At 39.3% G+C, this 17,127-nt stretch overlaps 1 protein-coding gene and 1 pseudogene across 1 annotated transcript in view; one reads left to right on the plus strand and one right to left on the minus strand.

Moving 5' to 3' along the window:
• The first annotated feature begins 1,436 nt into the window (after window positions 1–1,436).
• LOC122470601 lies at window positions 1,437–2,549 on the plus strand (annotated as a pseudogene).
• An 11,087-nt stretch (window positions 2,550–13,636) lies between these two features.
• The window catches only part of NDC80 (NDC80 kinetochore complex component), a 61,694-nt gene continuing 58,203 nt past the window's right edge, over window positions 13,637–17,127 (minus strand). The window contains exon 17 of the mRNA XM_043558407.1: window positions 13,637–14,070. Coding sequence (XP_043414342.1) covers window positions 13,933–14,070 — 138 coding nt within the window. The 3' untranslated portion in view covers window positions 13,637–13,932. The remainder of the gene's footprint in view (window positions 14,071–17,127) is intronic.

Genomic DNA, 17,127 nt, shown 5'->3' on the forward strand with positions numbered 1-17,127 from the left:
CAATCCAAAGCTGTCAGATACCTAGGGAATCAGTTTTATAACCATTCCGTTTCTCTCCCAGCACATTCGTGGAGTTTTGCATTGTCCATTCTTGTGAGCAAGGACCTAAAGGCCTTCTTTTATAAGCTTGGGCAACTAATTTGTAGAGAACAGATGTTCTTTTTACTTCTGAGGCTGAAAGATAAGCAGGGAGTAATTTTTCTTTGTAATTGTACTGCTCTGTTTGTGTCCTCTTTTAGACATAATACCACAGGACTTCTCTAAGGTGAGCTTATCTCTGCTAGTGAACAAACTAGCTTCCTCAGCACAGACATCTTTTTCCTTCTTTAGGAATTGAAAGTTTTGCCGGTGGAGAGCTACTCATTACCCTATCCTCCACCACAATGGAGTCTGATCACCTCCTTTTCACAGGCAAACAAGTCAGGGGCCTTCCCCCTTTGTATCTTAACCCAGCAATTGTCTGGTAGGTGGAGTCTCATGCCTGAGAACTCATATCTTCCTTCCCAGTCAGAGGTTGGGAAGTCTGTAAGGGACGACTATCTCACTATCATAACCCTCATACAGATCGTTGGTGGAACTTGTCTCCCACTCCCTCTGTTGCTTGATATTAGACATTTACCATCCCAAATTTAACTGCATCTCCGCTGCCCCGCCACACTGCAACCTTGGCTAAGTATGCCACACCCTTGGCAACTTCACTGACCAAACTCCATAGGAGTTAGGGAAGCAATCCTTTTTATTGATTTCAAGTTGTTCCCTTGGGAGATGTCTCTTCCTCCTTCTGAATGGTTTGACACCCGGTGATACCACATAGAGAGAAATCTAATGAACGCCCCTGAAAGTCGGTATGGTATAGTAGTTAGGAGTGGAGGTCCTGAAGCCAAAGTGCTTGAATTCAGTTTTGCTATTCACTAAAGAACATTACTATTTACTAATGAGAACTTGGTAAAGTCACTTAATCTTTGTGTTTCTCAATGTATGAGTGATCAAGTTAAAAAAAAAAACAAGTCAATTATGGAAACTTTAGTTATATAGCTGACAAGGTATATCTAATTGATAACATATTAAATGAAATATCTCAGGAAGGGAATTCTCTTCTCTCTCAATTGCCCATGAACACTCACAAAATCTATTAGGCCACAAATAAAAACCTCAGCAAAGTCCAAACAGTAAACAATGAAGACAGTATTCTCTGATTGTAATCCAATACAACTAGAAATTAATAAAAATCAGGGGGATAAAATTTCTTCTGTGTGGAAATACAAAACTATTTTAAACAATGTCTACAACAAACAGAGGTCACCAACTGAAACTGTAGACAATAATAACACAGCATACAAAAACTTGGGATGCTACTTGCTGCAGTCAGCCTGTATTCCACGTGCTCTTGTGGCTCAGCTTCCTGGCTCCTCTCCTCCCAGCTCTCGTGGATTGCAATACAAGAAGAAATCTCCATACTACTCATTGACAATGGGCTTTGGTATGTGTAAAGTTGGCTTTAATGGAGACGATGACCCCCAGACGTATTCCCTTTTATTGTCAGGCAGCCAACACCAGGGTGTCATGGTGGACATGGGGCAGAAGGACAGCTACATAGGTGACAAAGTCCAGAGCAATTGCTACAGCCTGACCTTGAAGTACCACATGGAGCACAGCATCATCACCAACTGTGATGAATTGGGGAAAACCTGGCTTCACACCTTGTATAATGAGCTACATGTGACTCTGGAGGAGCACCTGGTCCTGTTGACTGAGGCACTCCTAAACTCCAAGGCCAACAGAGAGAAGATGACTATGATCATGTTTAAGACCTTCAACACCTAGGCATGTATGTGGCCATGCTGTCCCTTTATGCCTCTGGTCACACTGCTGGTACTGTCATGGACTCTAGGAATGGGGTCACCCAGACGGTGCTCATATACTAGGGCTACACTCATCCCTAGTCATCCTGGCTCTGGATCTTGCTGGATGGGACCTGGCTGACTACCTCATGAAGATCCTCATGGAGCATGGCTATAGCTTCACCTCCACTGCTGAGCAAAAAATTGTACATGACATCAAGAAGAACTCTGCTATGTTGCCCTGGACTTGCAGCAGGAGATGGCTATCATCTTGTCCTCCTCCTACCAGGGGAAGAATTATGGGTGGCCCAGTGGTCAGTACTCATCAACAATGAGTGGTTCCTCTGCCCAGAGGAGTTCTTCCATTTCTCCTTTCTGGGTATTGAGTCCTATGAGATCACATCCATGAGACTACCTTCGACTCCATCACGAAGCGTGATGTTTACATTCAGAAGGACCTGTATGTCAACACAGTATATATGGCAGGGCCATCACATACTCTGGCACTGCCATAAGATGCAGAAATAGATCACTGCCTTGGCCCACAGCACAATGAAGGTCAAGATCATCACTCCTCCTGAGAGTAAGTACCTAGTGTGGAGTGGGGAACCCATCCTGGCCTCACTGTCTACCTTCCAGCAGGTGTGGACCAGTAAGCAGGAGAAGAACAAGTTGGGCTTCTCCATCATCCACTGCAAGTGTTTCTAAACGGACTGCAAGAAGATGCATAACATTTGTTGCATGAGGTTATTCAAAAGTATACATTTGCCTCCCTCATGCTGGCCTCATGAAACTGGAATAAGCCTTTGAAAAGAAATTTATCCTTGAACATTGTATCTGACATTAGCACTGGATTGTAGAATTCGCTGCTGATTTTGATGTTGTATTCACGTTAACTATTCTCTTGATATATGTTTAAAACCTTGCATGTATCTTTGATTTAAACCATTAGTACATATGGCTTAGTCACTTTCTAACTGAGGTGACAGAACATGTTTATGGAAGAGAAATCCATTGGCTTGGTGAGAATTTGTGAGGTCATCCATTTCTTGATATGTGTAGAGTATTAATGTGTAAGAACTGACTATCCCAAGATTTCTCTAGAAGCTGGAAAGAATTCTTGGACCAGTTGTTATTTCTGTCTTGCTAATCTAACAGGGTTGGCAAATTCCAAGCCTTCCCACTCAGTTTCCTTTCTTATCTTATATTTTCCCCACCAGAAATGGTGGGTCGTTACTTCTCTTGGGTTGGAAAGCGGTTTGCATTTTTACCTGTTTTTTCATCCTTTTAATTCATGTAAAGTTTTTGTAGACAGTTCTCAATTATTTAAGAGATGACAACAAATTTTGGTTTTCCACTATCAGGTGAGAACATCAGGTGCCAGCAACATATCATTGTGTGAGAAAAATAAAGTGCTATAGTAAATTGGAAAAAAAAAAACCAAAAAACAAAGAAACAAATAAAATCTGTGGAATACTACTAAGAATTCAGAGGAAAATTCATAGTCTTAAATACTTACATTAAAAAAAAAGAATTAAGATAAATTAATTAAGAATCTAATTCAAAAGGTTAGGGAAAGGGGCACCTGGGTGGCTCAGTTGGATGAGCATCTGACTCTTGATTTCAGTTCAGGTCATGATCACAGGTTTGTGGGATCAAGTCCTACATTGAGCTCTGCACTGAGCGTGGAGGCTGCTTAAGATATTCTCTCTTTCTCTCTCTCTCTCCCCCTCTGCCCTCTCCCCTGCTTGCACAACTCTCTCTCTCTAAAAATAAAATAAATATTTTTTAAAAAGTTAGAAAGAAATTAAAAAACAAAAAATAAGTGGAATGAAAAAGCAGAAGTTATTTATTAAGGAAAAAAGTAAAAATTAGTAAGTTAGACAACAGAAATACATAAGGTTTAATTTAAAAAAAACTAGTTCAATGAAGAAACCATTAGCTACTTGGTACAAGGAAAAAGGAGTGAGAACAAATATGTAAGAATATAATATATTCTTATATATAATATATAATAGGAGAAATAAAAAAACACAGAAAATAAGAAGAATTGCAATAGATTACTTAGTTCATTTCTATGCAAATCACTTTCAAAAACTGGATTAAATAAAAAAATGTCTATGATAATATAATTTACCAAGGCTATAGAAGAGATTAAAAACAAAGACTTAAAACTGATTTTTGTAGAAGAAATAGGTAAAATGGTCAAAGAACTACACCCACAAAAAGCAGCACACAAGATGGGAAATTCTAACAAACTTTAAAAACATATAATTCTAGGAGTGCTCTGATGGCTCAGGTGAGCATCTGACTCTTGATTTCAGCTTGGGTTGTGATCCCAGGGTTGTGGGATCTAGCTCCTCGTTGGGCCCTGTGCTGAGCATGGAGCCTGCTTGGGATTCTCTCCCTCTCTCTCTCTCTCACTCTCTCTCTCTCTCTCTCTCTGTCCCTTTCTGCTCCCTCCCCTGCTTGCCCTCACACTATCTCTTTCAAAAAATAAAAATAAAAATAAATAAAAAATAAAAGCATATAATTCTAATAGTTTGATATCAGTTCCAGAGAAATTTTTAAAAGAAAGAAAATGTCTAATTTAAAAAAAAATTTTTTTTAAGGTTTTAAATTTATTTTGAGAGAGAGAGCATGAGCATGGGAAGGACAGAGAAAGAAAATCCCAAACAGTCTCTGCACTGTCAGTATGGAGTCTGTCACAGAGCTTGAACTCATGAACTGTGAGATCATGACCTGAATTGAAGTCAAGAGTCAGTTGCTTAACTGGCTGAGCCACCTAGGCACCCTTCTCTAATTTCTTTCTTTGAAGTGAATATGACATTGATACCAAAACCTGACATAAGTTAAAAAATATATATATCAGACCACCAATCTCACTTATGAATATCAATGTAATAATAAAATCTTAAATAAAATATTAACAAACAGAATCCAGCAGCACACACAAGAAAGAAAGAAAGAAAGAAAGAAAGAAAGAAAGAAAAGAAATACATCATGACCAAGACCAAGCAGGATTTATTCTATGGATACAAGGATGTTTACATGTTAGGAAAATAATCAGATGAAAATGTTAGGAGAAAAGTGATATATTCAATGTCATAGATGCTTGAAAGTTATTTGATAAAATTCAACCACCATTACTTAAAAAAAAAAAGCTTAGTACTTCCTTAACATGATATATCTAGCTCAGCACAAAAGTTAGTATTATGATTAATGGAGAGACAATTGAAGCATCTCCACTAAGACAAGGATGGCCATTCTCACAAATTCAATATTATATTTGCTTTGCTGGCCAATACAATTAGACAAAAGAAGGAAATTGGAGCAGAGTGCCTGGGTGGCTCAGTTACTTGACCATTCAACTCTTTTTTGTTTTTTAGTGTTTTTTATTTATTTGAGAGAAAGAGAGAGAGAGAGAGAGAGAGAGAGAATATGAGCAGGGGAACAAGCTCAGCTATTGTGCTACAGACATCTACTTCTTCGCAAAGGCTCAGAGAGCAACTCCCCCATGCTTTTTTCATGGATATTTCTTACTGAGAGAATGCAAGAGGGAGGTTAGTAGGAATAATGGCAGCCTCTGTTGCTGTGGTTGATCTCAGGGCCACAGTTGGTATTCATTCTCTCCCTCTTCCACTGTCCATTTGAAATTCCTTCATTGTCAACTATCACTTGGGCTTACCTGGTGCTATGAATCAAACTCTCATACTTGAAAGGCCTGAACATATGATAGGTATTTCCTTCCCAGTTTGAGGTTGATGCACCCCAAAACTGAACCATCTGTTCATGGTTACAACGGGGCAAGGGCATACTGGGAGGTGCCCCAGTGGATCACTTGGTTCTGCCACAATTTTGTAAAAGCGTCTCTAGCTCCTCCTGCTGAGCAGAGTCATTTGTCCCTCTCGTGATGGTGGCTCCTTTAGTCTTCTGCTGTCTCTTGACCATAGGGTGTCCAAGGTGTCCTGGTGGCAGCTGGAACCAATAGTTCAACATGACTGTTGCTCTGTCACTTGGCAAGAATGTGTCCACTATGGATGCAGGACCTCTAATCTTGCAGAGTTTTGGGAATGAGAAGCAGAAAACCTCCAGTAGGCCACTAGGAATGATGACAAGTGGAAAAACACATCTCTACCCCTTGATTCCCATCCCGGCTAGCCTTCCTGTTGGGACACAGATCCAAACAGAGCTCTCTGATTTAATAAATATGCGATGTGTTGAAGGGTAGGGCCCTATCCCTTTGAGTGTTCCCTCTAGGCTGATATTTCAGTTGCATGTTTAAAAGGCCGTTCTAGCGTTCTAGAAAGTCCTGTGGATAGTCTAGTACATGATACGACCCCATGTTTATAGGTTTCCATAGTTATGGGTTTAATTATACTTTTCTTTCATTATTAAGATGTTATGTGTATGGAATATCATGCCTATGTTCCAAGTATTTCATAAGCTCCAGGCAGGGGTGTTGACTGAAGCTCTATGGACAGGAAAGGCAAAGTCTTATCCAGAATAGCTATGTTTTCTTCTGAAGATGAAGTGTTCGCTCTTCTGGGATGGACAGGGCCTCATATAGTCAGTCTGCCACCCCGTGGCCAGTTGGTTTCCTCCAAGGATAGTGCTGTATTAGGGGCTCTATGGCGGGTCTTTATTGCTAACAAGATGGATATTCAGAGGTAGCAGTAACTAGGTCAGTCTTGGTAGGTGGGAGTCTTGCTATTGGGCCTACACAGAACTACCATCTCTGACAGCATGGCCAGTCCCCTCAAGTGCCCATCACATCAGTGCTGTCTAATTCCAGCTGGATGAGTAATTTGACAGTGGCTTTTCTGCAGTAGATGTTTTCTGGTGGGTATTAATATGTGATACAAAAATCTTCACGCTTGGTACCCATTCACATATGCTCATCCCCTGGTTTTACCCCCAGATAACTTTGTCTCCTGTCCTCTAGTCCTTTGCCTTCTAGGCCCTGACCAGACAGCCAAGCCATTGTTGCTGTTTTATACTCTCATCTTGGGCCACTTCTCCTATACAAAGTGGACATCCAGGTGCACTGCTCATAGTTCATTTCTACCCATTAGGAAGATCTTCCCTTGGCACAGTCTTCCAAGACTATTTACAAATGTGGCTGCAATGCACCTGGTGAGTATTTCCCCTTTGGATCCTATATACAAGCTGACTCATCTATAAACCCAGCTTGGAATTTTTCCTCCATTTTCAGTGGGTTGTATAGGATCTTCTTTGTCTATAGGTGAAAGCTGGTGAAGGAACACGGGTGCAATTGTAGTATGTCAAATGAGGGTCAGAACTGACTGCTTGACAGCTCCTTTGTGCTCTGTGGTCCTGCTCAGATTGATCCTGGTTGCCCCATTTTCATCTTATGATGATGGACTGCTGTTGGACTTGTCTGACATTATGACTTCACGGGCCACAGTAGGATGTTCCAGAAGCACAGACACTTAATGTCCCATGGTCAAGTGTTCTGTCTCTACCCTCAAGACCTTTTTCTCAAAGAGTATGCACTTCTCTACATGGGTGGCATGAATTACTCTAGAACCACAGAGATCTGCCACTTAAGTCTCTCACTGGAGCTTACATAAGCTCTGTAATATATCTTTTTTTTTTTTAATTTTTTTTTTCAACGTTTATTTATTTTTGGGACAGAGAGAGACAGAGCATGAACGGGGGAGGGGCAGAGAGAGAGGGAGACACAGAATCAGAAACAGGCTCCAGGCTCTGAGCCATCAGCCCAGAGCCTGACGCAGGGCTCGAACTCACGGACCGCGAGATCGTGACCTGGCTGAAGTTGGACGCTTAACTGACTGCGCCACCCAGGCGCCCCAACTCTGTAATATATCTTTTCCTGTCACTGCCACCCTAATACTAGGGTCTGCAGGATTATATGATTCAAGAAGCAAGGCTGATTGCACCATTGCCTGGACTTGCTGTTCTTGGCCCCATTCAAGCCTTTCAGGTCACCCAATATATGAGCTGTAATAATACTCCTGGGTGTGAAGTGTGTTGTCTTCAGAACTCAAAGAAGTATACCAGGCACTCTTTCTTTCATATGGTAGGGAATGCAAGATGTAGCAATTTGTCTTTTACTTTTGAAGTGATATCCTAGCATGCCCCTAACAACTAGAGCCCTAAAAACTTCACTGAGGCGGCAAGTCTCTGATGAATCTTTTTAAGGGTTATCTCCAATCGTCTGGAGCATATCACCACCATCCTAGCCAGCTCGTAGTCATCCTATCTAATCAGGATATCATTGATATAATGGATCAGTATGTTGTCCAGGTTGTCTCAATGTATTACGATAGAAGGCAGGAGAGTTATCATAGACTGTGACAACACTGTAAAAGACTATTAATGAGTATTGTTGTCCATCTTGCAATAATGCAAACTGCTCTGATCCTCTTTTCAATTGATACGGTAAAGAATGTAGTCACTGAATCAGTGGATGCATACCATATGCCCAAGGACTTATTGATGTGCTCTATCAGTGATACTATAGGCATAGTAGATGGTAAAGGGTCTACTAACTAGAGTAAGTCTGTGGGAGTACCTAGTCATTCTCCAGGGGCCACCCTGTTTCTGAGAGAGACAGACTAGTGAATATCATGGAGATATGATAGTGAATCATTTACCACCTCTGAATCCTTCAGGTCTTTAATGGTGGCACTAATGTCTGCCATCCTCCATGGTATGTGATGTTATTTTTATTTGCTATCTTGGGTAGGTAGGCAGTTTCATCAGTTTCCATATGGCTTTCCTCGCTATCAGAGCTTTTATGCTATAAACCAGAGACGCAACGTGGGGTATATTCCAAATCCCAAATATACCAATTTCAATTATGTACTTGGAGGTTGAGTAAATGACCTTTGGGTGGGTTCATAGATCCAATGGTTATACAATAAGCCAGATCTTAGCCAGGACTCCATTAGCTGGTCCTAAAGGTCATGTTGTCATAGATGGGCCGACCGTGCTGGTGCTTTTGGTTAATGTCAAGTCAGATCCTGTGTCAAATAGTCCTAAAACTGTCTGGTTAGTTGTCTTTTTTTCATGTATATTTGTTGATTTTGAGAGAAAGAGACAGACTATGAGCAGGGGAGAAACAGAAAGAGAGGGAGAGAGAGAATCCTAAGCACAGAGCAGAGCCCCATACTGGGCTCAATCCCACAAGCCATGAGATCATGACCTGGGCTGAAATCAAGAGTCAGGCACTTAACAGACTGAGCCACCCAGGTTCCCTTTTCTGGGTAGTCTTCTTTCCACACTGTACAATCACTCAAGTGAGTCACTGTGGGTCTCTTTGGGGACTGGGGGAATCCTCAGTGTATATACTTGTCATGGTGTTGTTAGGTCCTTCCTTCTAGAGGCTCAGCTACCACTTCAGCCAATGGGATTCAGATCTGAAAATGGCCCAGATCCAGGAACTGAGCAAGAGATTATGACTTTTTATAGAGGTGACCATCCTTAGCTCTTGGCTCTAGTATTCTTGCTTTTAGTTAATTATAGAGTTAAAAATCACCCTTGTTCAATTTCTCTGTCAATCTAAAACTTCCCTGAAGTATAGTCTATCAATTAAAAAATATATTACTGCCCTCACCCCCCCTCTTTGTTGGATCGGTATGATATCAAAGCAGCTCATATTTCTTTGGACTATACTATCACAGAGGGTAAGACAGTTGACTTAGTTCTGTCCTTCTCTTTGCCCCTAAAGATACCATTTTTATTAACCACCTCCACAAACTTCTTCAGATTAAGCCCCTTTAACTGCCTTTCTGAACTTGTCCATCACTGTGGGCCTTCGTTACTTCAGGACTCCATTATCCCCATAAATGTTCATGAGCTGAGCTCTATGTCTGCCTCTCCCACTCTCCCATCAACCCAGTCTGTAGAAGAGCTACCACTGAGCTTTCTAGTGATACTGCTGCCCTTCTCCCCAGGACAGTCTCTGTGGCCTTCATGCATGGATTGTCCTCAGAGTCCTCCTGTGAAACAATGGGAGCTCCTCTGGCTTTACATTATGTATTACAACATTCTCACTTCCCTCAGCCTTTCTATTTCTTCCTCTGTTTCCTGCCAGGGAAACTCAGGCATTTCCATGTGGCTGAGAATTACCCATCATTAGCCTAAGAGCCACCTCATCAATGAGTTTGCCCCATCCTCTGGAGTCCTTTCCAGGGTGGTAAATTCCATATTCTGAAAAAGTGTCCCTAAGCCAATGAATTCTTGCTTTTTGAACCTATTAGTATTAAGCACCTGTGTGGTATTGGATTGGAACTGGAGATATTGATATGAACTCATGGTTTTTAATATATTGACATAGATAGAAATGTATAGATATATGTATGTATATGAATGCTCTGTCCTTTCTAGCTCTGTCCTTGGGGAAGGCCTAAAAGCATTGGCATGTTAGGAGCAATGAACACATATAGTGCTCAGATTTTGGTTTCTAAATATTATTGTCCCCTAAAAGGGACCAGTCATGCTTGGAGAACTGGCCAATACCAGGGATTGAGCAGAGAAAGTAAAGACTGGGCCTGAAACATGGTAATATGCCAGAAAGGAGGAAATACTCAAAGAATGACAGAGAAATGTCAAAAAGGACAGAGGAGTCAGCCTGAAGGGGGCTCTCACTGGTCAAACCTGGGACCACTTAGCAATAAAAATAAATAATAATAGTTATAGATTACAACCCATTGATTAAAATAAGGTCTAGAGGTCCATACTACTGGAAATAAACAGTGGAGAAGGGCAATTTCTTCCTTAGAGTAGAATGCCAACTGATTATATAGAAGTAATGAATAGAATTAGAAATTAAAAATCAGTTTGCAACTAAACATTTCTAGAATTAGAATCTTTTTGGAGAGAGAATACAAGTTGGGGAGAGGGGCAGAGGGAGACAGAGAGAGAGAGAGAGAGAGAGAGAGAGAGAGAGAGAGAGAATCTTAAGCAGGTTCCACGCCCAGTATGGTCCCCGACATGGGACTTGATCTCATAACCATGAGATCATGACCTGAGTCAAAATCAAGAGTCAGATGCTTAACTGACTGAGCCATACAGGCATCCCTGGAATTAGAAAATTAAAAATCATTTAATGTATAGCAGGTTGGCTATAATTAATGAAACTGTATTGCATATTTGAAAGTTTCTTAGAAAGTAGATCTTCAAAGTTCTCAACACAAGAAAAACGTGCAACTATGTGTGATGATGAATGTTAACTAGGCTTGTTGTAGTGATAATTTTGCAATATATACAAATATTGAATCATTACATTGTACACCTGGAACTAATATAATGTTATATGTCAATTATATTTCAATAAAAAATCACTTTTTGGCAACTATCATAGTGATAAATCATTCAAGAGACATAGATGTTAAAAGTAGTAGGTGAAAGCTTAATTATAAATATTTATAGTTCCAAAGTATCCTCCCCACTTTGTAATTACAAAGGGGAAAATAGGAACTTTGCATATACCAACAAAATCAACTGATTAAAGTTTACGTTAATGGTACCAATAAATATCATGTACTTTTTGATGCAATTTACTGAAAAGAATGTAACATCATTTCTGTGATATCCACAAGAAACATATCCTATCTAATCATGAGAATGAATTAAGCAAAAATTGAGGGACAGTCTATAAATTTACTGGACTCTTCTAAAATACCAAGATCATGAAAGTCAAAGATGGAATGACCAGCTCTTCCAGCATAAAGGAGAGTAAATAGATTTAACAACTATTGGAATGTGTGATCTTGGAATGGATCTGGGCCAGGAAAAAAAATCCTAATAAGGGAAATTTTTAGGACATTTGGCAAAATTTGAGTACATTCTGTAGATTAGGTACTAATGTACCTATATTAATTTTCTGTTTTTGGTAATTGTCTTATGGTTGTATAAAAGATTGTCATTGTTTTCCAGAAATATACACTGAAATATTTAGAGGTAAAGGGATATCACATCTGCAAATTACTCACAAGTAAGTTAAGATAAATAGATAAACAGGAAAGGCAGGGGAAAAGAATGATAAGTAAAAATAGTAAAATATTAGCTAGGGAATTTGTGTGAAAGGGTTATTAGTGCCAGTCTTACAACTTCCTAAAGTAAAATTATTTCAAAATTAAAATTAAAGAAAGATACTTTTATGGACTTCAAGCTGTATCACAAAGCTGTAATAATCAAGACAGTATGGTACTGGCATAAGAACAGACACTCAGATCATTGGAACAGAATAGAGAACCCAGAAATGGACCCACAAACATATGGCGAACTTATCTTTGACAAAGCAGGAAAGCATACCCAGTGGAATAAAGACAGTCTCTTCAGCAAGTGGTGCTGGGAAAACTGGACAGCAACACGCAGAAGAATGAACCTGGACCACTTTCTTACACCATACACAAAAATAAACTCAAAATGGATGAAAGACCTAAATGGAGACAGGAAGCCATCAAAATCCTAGAGGAAAAAGCAGGCAAAAACCTCTTTGACCTTGACCACAGCAACTTCTTACTCAACACGTCTCCAGAGGCAAGGGAAATAAAAGCATATGTACATAGGTGTGGGACAGCTGTCAGGGGCAAGAGAAAAGATTGCAAAGGGCCACAAGGAAACTTAGTGGTGATGGATATATTCATTATTTTGTGATGGTTTTCTAGGTGTATATGGATGTCAAAACTTACAAAAATTTAAATATGTATAGTTTATGTCAATACACTATAAAAGGTTCAGATTCTGATTCAGTAGGTGGGGCCAAGAGTGTTTTTAACTAAAACACCAAATCCTAGGTGATGCTAATGCTGCAATTTCCATACCACATTTGAGTGGTAAACCTCTTGAGCTGTCTTTGCAATAAACAGATGTGTCATTTGAGTGCACGATAGATACATATGGCCGGCACCATACTGGATAGTGCAGATAAAATATTTCCATCATTGACGAAGGTTCTGCTGCATGTTAAGACTCAAGATTCTCGACTACATTGGTGACTATTAATCGTGTCCTATTATCTCTCAATTATGACCTGTCTTTGTTCATCCCACTCACTCAGGCTGTGTGACCTCCTTTCACAAAGTTTTGCTGGAATTCCATTCTGGGCTCTTATATTGTGTACATTTCATTTTAACATGTTCTTCATTCTGACTTGCATTAGAGTTGTAATAAAGTTTGAATAGAAAGTTCAACTGGGGGCAGATGTCAGTTCAATTTAAGGAGCTTCCTAACAATTTAGACCTCCAAAAATCTTACCACTTCCTCACCATCCAAAACATACGTATTTCACAGCTCCTGTGGCTGGCTGTAGTCAGAGTTGTGTAATGTGTAAGTTCCTGTGTGGCTTCTACTGCTATGAAGAGGTGTCATCAGAGGTAAATGAGAACTTCTCTAGAAATGAATTCTCATCTCTAAATAAGGGGATTGAAGAAGATTATTTTATTTCTTCTGATTCTCACATTCCATATTCTTCTGCTTATTTCAGAGTAATGGTAGCATGAAACCAGAAAGATTCTTGGCTCTGAATAAGGAGTGAGTTGGACCATGTTTTTAGTTAAAGAGTCCTGACATTTGTATAGTTTATACCAGGGACTGGCAAACTTTGTGTAAAGGGCCAGATAGAACACATTTTTGGCTCTGCAGGCCATATGGTCTCTGTCTCCTATAATAAACATTGCCATTGTAGTATGAAAACAGTCAGATATGTCAATGAATGGGTGTGATTGCATGTGGTCCAGTTTGTTGACTCCTGGTTTAGACGAGAATAACTATCTTCTGACCATCTGAAGTTCAGTTAAAAATCAGGGAAAAACACACTTTATTGATGTAATTTTATTAACTCTGGGTACATAATACAACTAGTCTTTCACACCTAAAGACAACAATCCAACAAGTTATCATAATTTCAGGTTATACATACTTTAAATTAATAAACTAGGTTTATAAACGATATAAAAATATTTCACAGGCTTGGGAAGATATGGTCATGAGACTTCATTGTAAGGAGGGGTATAGGATATGTTAAGAGATTTTTCGAACCTACAAAGGACATTTAAAAATTTACACTTGTTAATAAAGTTCTTGCTTAATTTTATCTTCATTCATCAGAAGCCTTAAGTAGAGTAGCTTTCTTTTTATACTTGTCTCCAATCTCTCTAATATTTTCCAAGAGATCTTCAGACATGTATTCTTCGTATTCTCTATCAACTTTAGCAATCTGCTCTTCAAGATGTTTCTAGTAGAAACAATAAACAATTGTTAATATAAAAAACATTAATTTCTTTCAAAGAATTTAATTGTGAAGTGTACAAACAAGCATGTAACAACTGTTAAGGGCAGGAGTAAAAGGGATGCTCTTGAATCTCCTTTTATGCCCTTTCCTAATCATTTCCCCAGAGCCAAACACTCTCCTGAACAGTGCTTTGCTATTCTTTATACTTTACCCTCCACCTCACACAGATATGTATGTATGTAACTCTAAACAATATACTAGTTTAGTGGTACCTGGTTTTAACCTTCATATTTACTGAATGATATTAAATATAATATTCTTTGACTTTTTTCCACCCAGTATTTTGATTCACTGATGTTAATGCAGATAGTTTCAGTTTATTTATGTACTGCTATATAGTTTCTACTCATGAATATATCAACATTTACTTATCCATTTTACTACAAACGAATTTTTATTTGTTCCCAGGTATGGTAGGCTGAATAGCAGCCTATTCAAAGATGCCCATGGCCTAATCCCCAGAGCCTGTGAATATGTTATCTTTACACAGCAAAGGAATTTTACAGATGTGATTATGTTAAGGATATTAAGAAAAGGAGACTATTCTGCATTGTCCTGGTGGGTCCAATATAATCACAAGGGTCCTGGTAAGAGGTAATCAGCAGTGTGAGAGTCAGAGAGAAAATATAAAGACAGAAGAGAGGTCAGAGGGGATAGAAGATGCTGTGCTGTTGGCTTTGGAGATGAAGAGGGCACAAGCCAAGGAGTGTAGTTGGCTCTAGAAAATGGAAAAAAAACAAACAGATTCCCCTCTAGAGTCTCTAGAAAGATTGTAGCCTGGGAGGCCCATTTTATACTCCTGACTTCCAGAAATATAAGGAAATAAATCTGTGTTGCTTTAAGCCATTAAATTGGGGTAATTTGTTATAGCAGCAACAGGAAACTAATATAGGGTGTTTTCTCATGTGAATGATGGTTTAATGCTTTTGATATGGTGTGTGTACTTGCCAATAACTGGGTTGTTTTCTTACTATTTCAATTATACTGTAACAAATTACAATATACTAGATGGCTTGAAACAACAGGAATTTATTCTCTCATAGTTTTGGAGGATTAAAGTCCAAAATCAAGATGCTGACAGGGCCACTCTATCTCAAGGCTCTAGGGAAGAATCCTTTGCCTCTTACCAGCTTCTAGCAGTTCTGGGTAATACTTACCTTGCAGGTGTGTCACTCTAATTTCTGCCTCCATGTTCGCATGGACTATTATAAGGACATTAGTCCCTAGATTGAGGGCCTACTCTAATCTAGTATGACCTCGTCTTAACTACTACATCCACAAAGACTTTATTTTCAAATAAGGTCATGTTATGAGATTCTGGATAGACATGAATTTTGGGGGGAATACTAGCCAACATAGTACAGTACCCCAGCACACAGTGTAAAAATTTAATTAAATACCTAGAATGGAACTGTACCATTTTATTGCCAAATTGTTTTCTAAAATTGTTAACATCAATTTAAAACCTGAGCAGTATAAATAAAAACTTGCAATTCTCCATATTCTTGCTGGCATTTAGTATTCTCAAACTTTTTTTTTTTTGCCAATTTCTTAAGGGTGGGAAGTGGTGTATCTTTTCATATGTTTATTGGCCATATTAGCTTTCTGTGAAATTCCCATTCAAGTCTGCCCACTTTCTGCACTTATTTTCCAGAGGTCATTATGTATCTGGATGTTAATTCTTTATTAGTTGTTTTTTTCCCTTTATTTATTAAAAATTTTTTTTAATGTTTATTTTTGAGAGAGAGACAGAGAGAGAGAGAGATAGAGAGAGAGAGAGAAAGCGCGCACAAGCAAAGAAGGGGCAGAGAGAGGGGGAGACACAGAATCTGAAGCAGGCTCCAGGCTCCAAGCTGTCAGCACAGAGCCAGATGTCGGGCTCACAAGCTGCGAGATCATGACCTGAGCTGAAGTCAGACGTTCTACTGACTGAGCCACCCAGGTGCCCCTTCCCTTTATTTATCTGACAGCGAGAGCGAGAGCAAGAGCAAGACTGCATGAGCAGGGGAGAGGCAGAAAGAGAGGGAGACAGAGAGACGATCCCAAGCAGGCTCCACACTGTCAGCGCAGAGCCCAACACAGGGCTTGAATCCACGAGCCAGAGCTGAAATCAAGAGTCAGGATACAACCTACTGAGCCACCCAGGTGCCTCCCTTTATTAAGTTGTTTAAAAAATATCATCTACTGTTTTGTGGCTTACCTTTCCACTCTTTATGTTTTGATATAGAGATCTTAATTTTAACAAAGCTGAATTTACAAATAATTTCTTTTGTGGTTTGTACTCCTTGTGTCTAATTTAAGAACTTCTTTACAACTCCTGAGATGTATATATAGTGCCCGTAATTCTTCTAAAAGTTAAAAATTTAGCCTCACGTTAATTTCTTAATCCATCTTGAAGTGATTTGTTTCTAGGGTTTAAGGTAGGAATCCCAACTCCGTTAATTGAAAAATTCATTTCACCCCACTGGTTTGCAATAGTACCTCTCTCATAAATCAGTTTGTCTTTGCTCATCATCTATTTCTGTACTCTGAATCAGAGAGATTGGTTTATATGCATCAACACTACAATGGATTAGTTATTATAGCTTAACAACAATTTTTGAGCATCTAAACAGACAAAAAAGATTTTGTGCCCCTCAAGAAGGAAGGAGTCTAGAACAGGAGTCAGAAACCTCTTCCCGAAAAGGGCCAAATAATTTGGCTTGTGGACTATATGTAGTTTGCTGTCTCCTAGTCTAGAATACCAAGCCACATGAGGACCTACATGAGGCTCCAACCAGCAACTGCTCAAAGAAATGCTTTGCCCCAGAGGAAAAATATTCCTTCTAAAGATACCATTAGATACAAACTCCTGTTTTCTTCAAACTTCACCAATTGTAAAATTTCCCCATATTAGGTTTTAAAGATGATTGGTAGACTTATGTGCTCCTTCCATACTTGCCAATTATGTGCCAACCATTATATGTTGTGAATGAATTTTTCTTTTAGGCATCTATTATA

The sequence above is a fragment of the Prionailurus bengalensis genome, chromosome D3 (assembly GCF_016509475.1).
Source record: "Prionailurus bengalensis isolate Pbe53 chromosome D3, Fcat_Pben_1.1_paternal_pri, whole genome shotgun sequence".
In the NCBI taxonomy this organism is placed as follows: domain Eukaryota; kingdom Metazoa; phylum Chordata; class Mammalia; order Carnivora; family Felidae; genus Prionailurus; species Prionailurus bengalensis.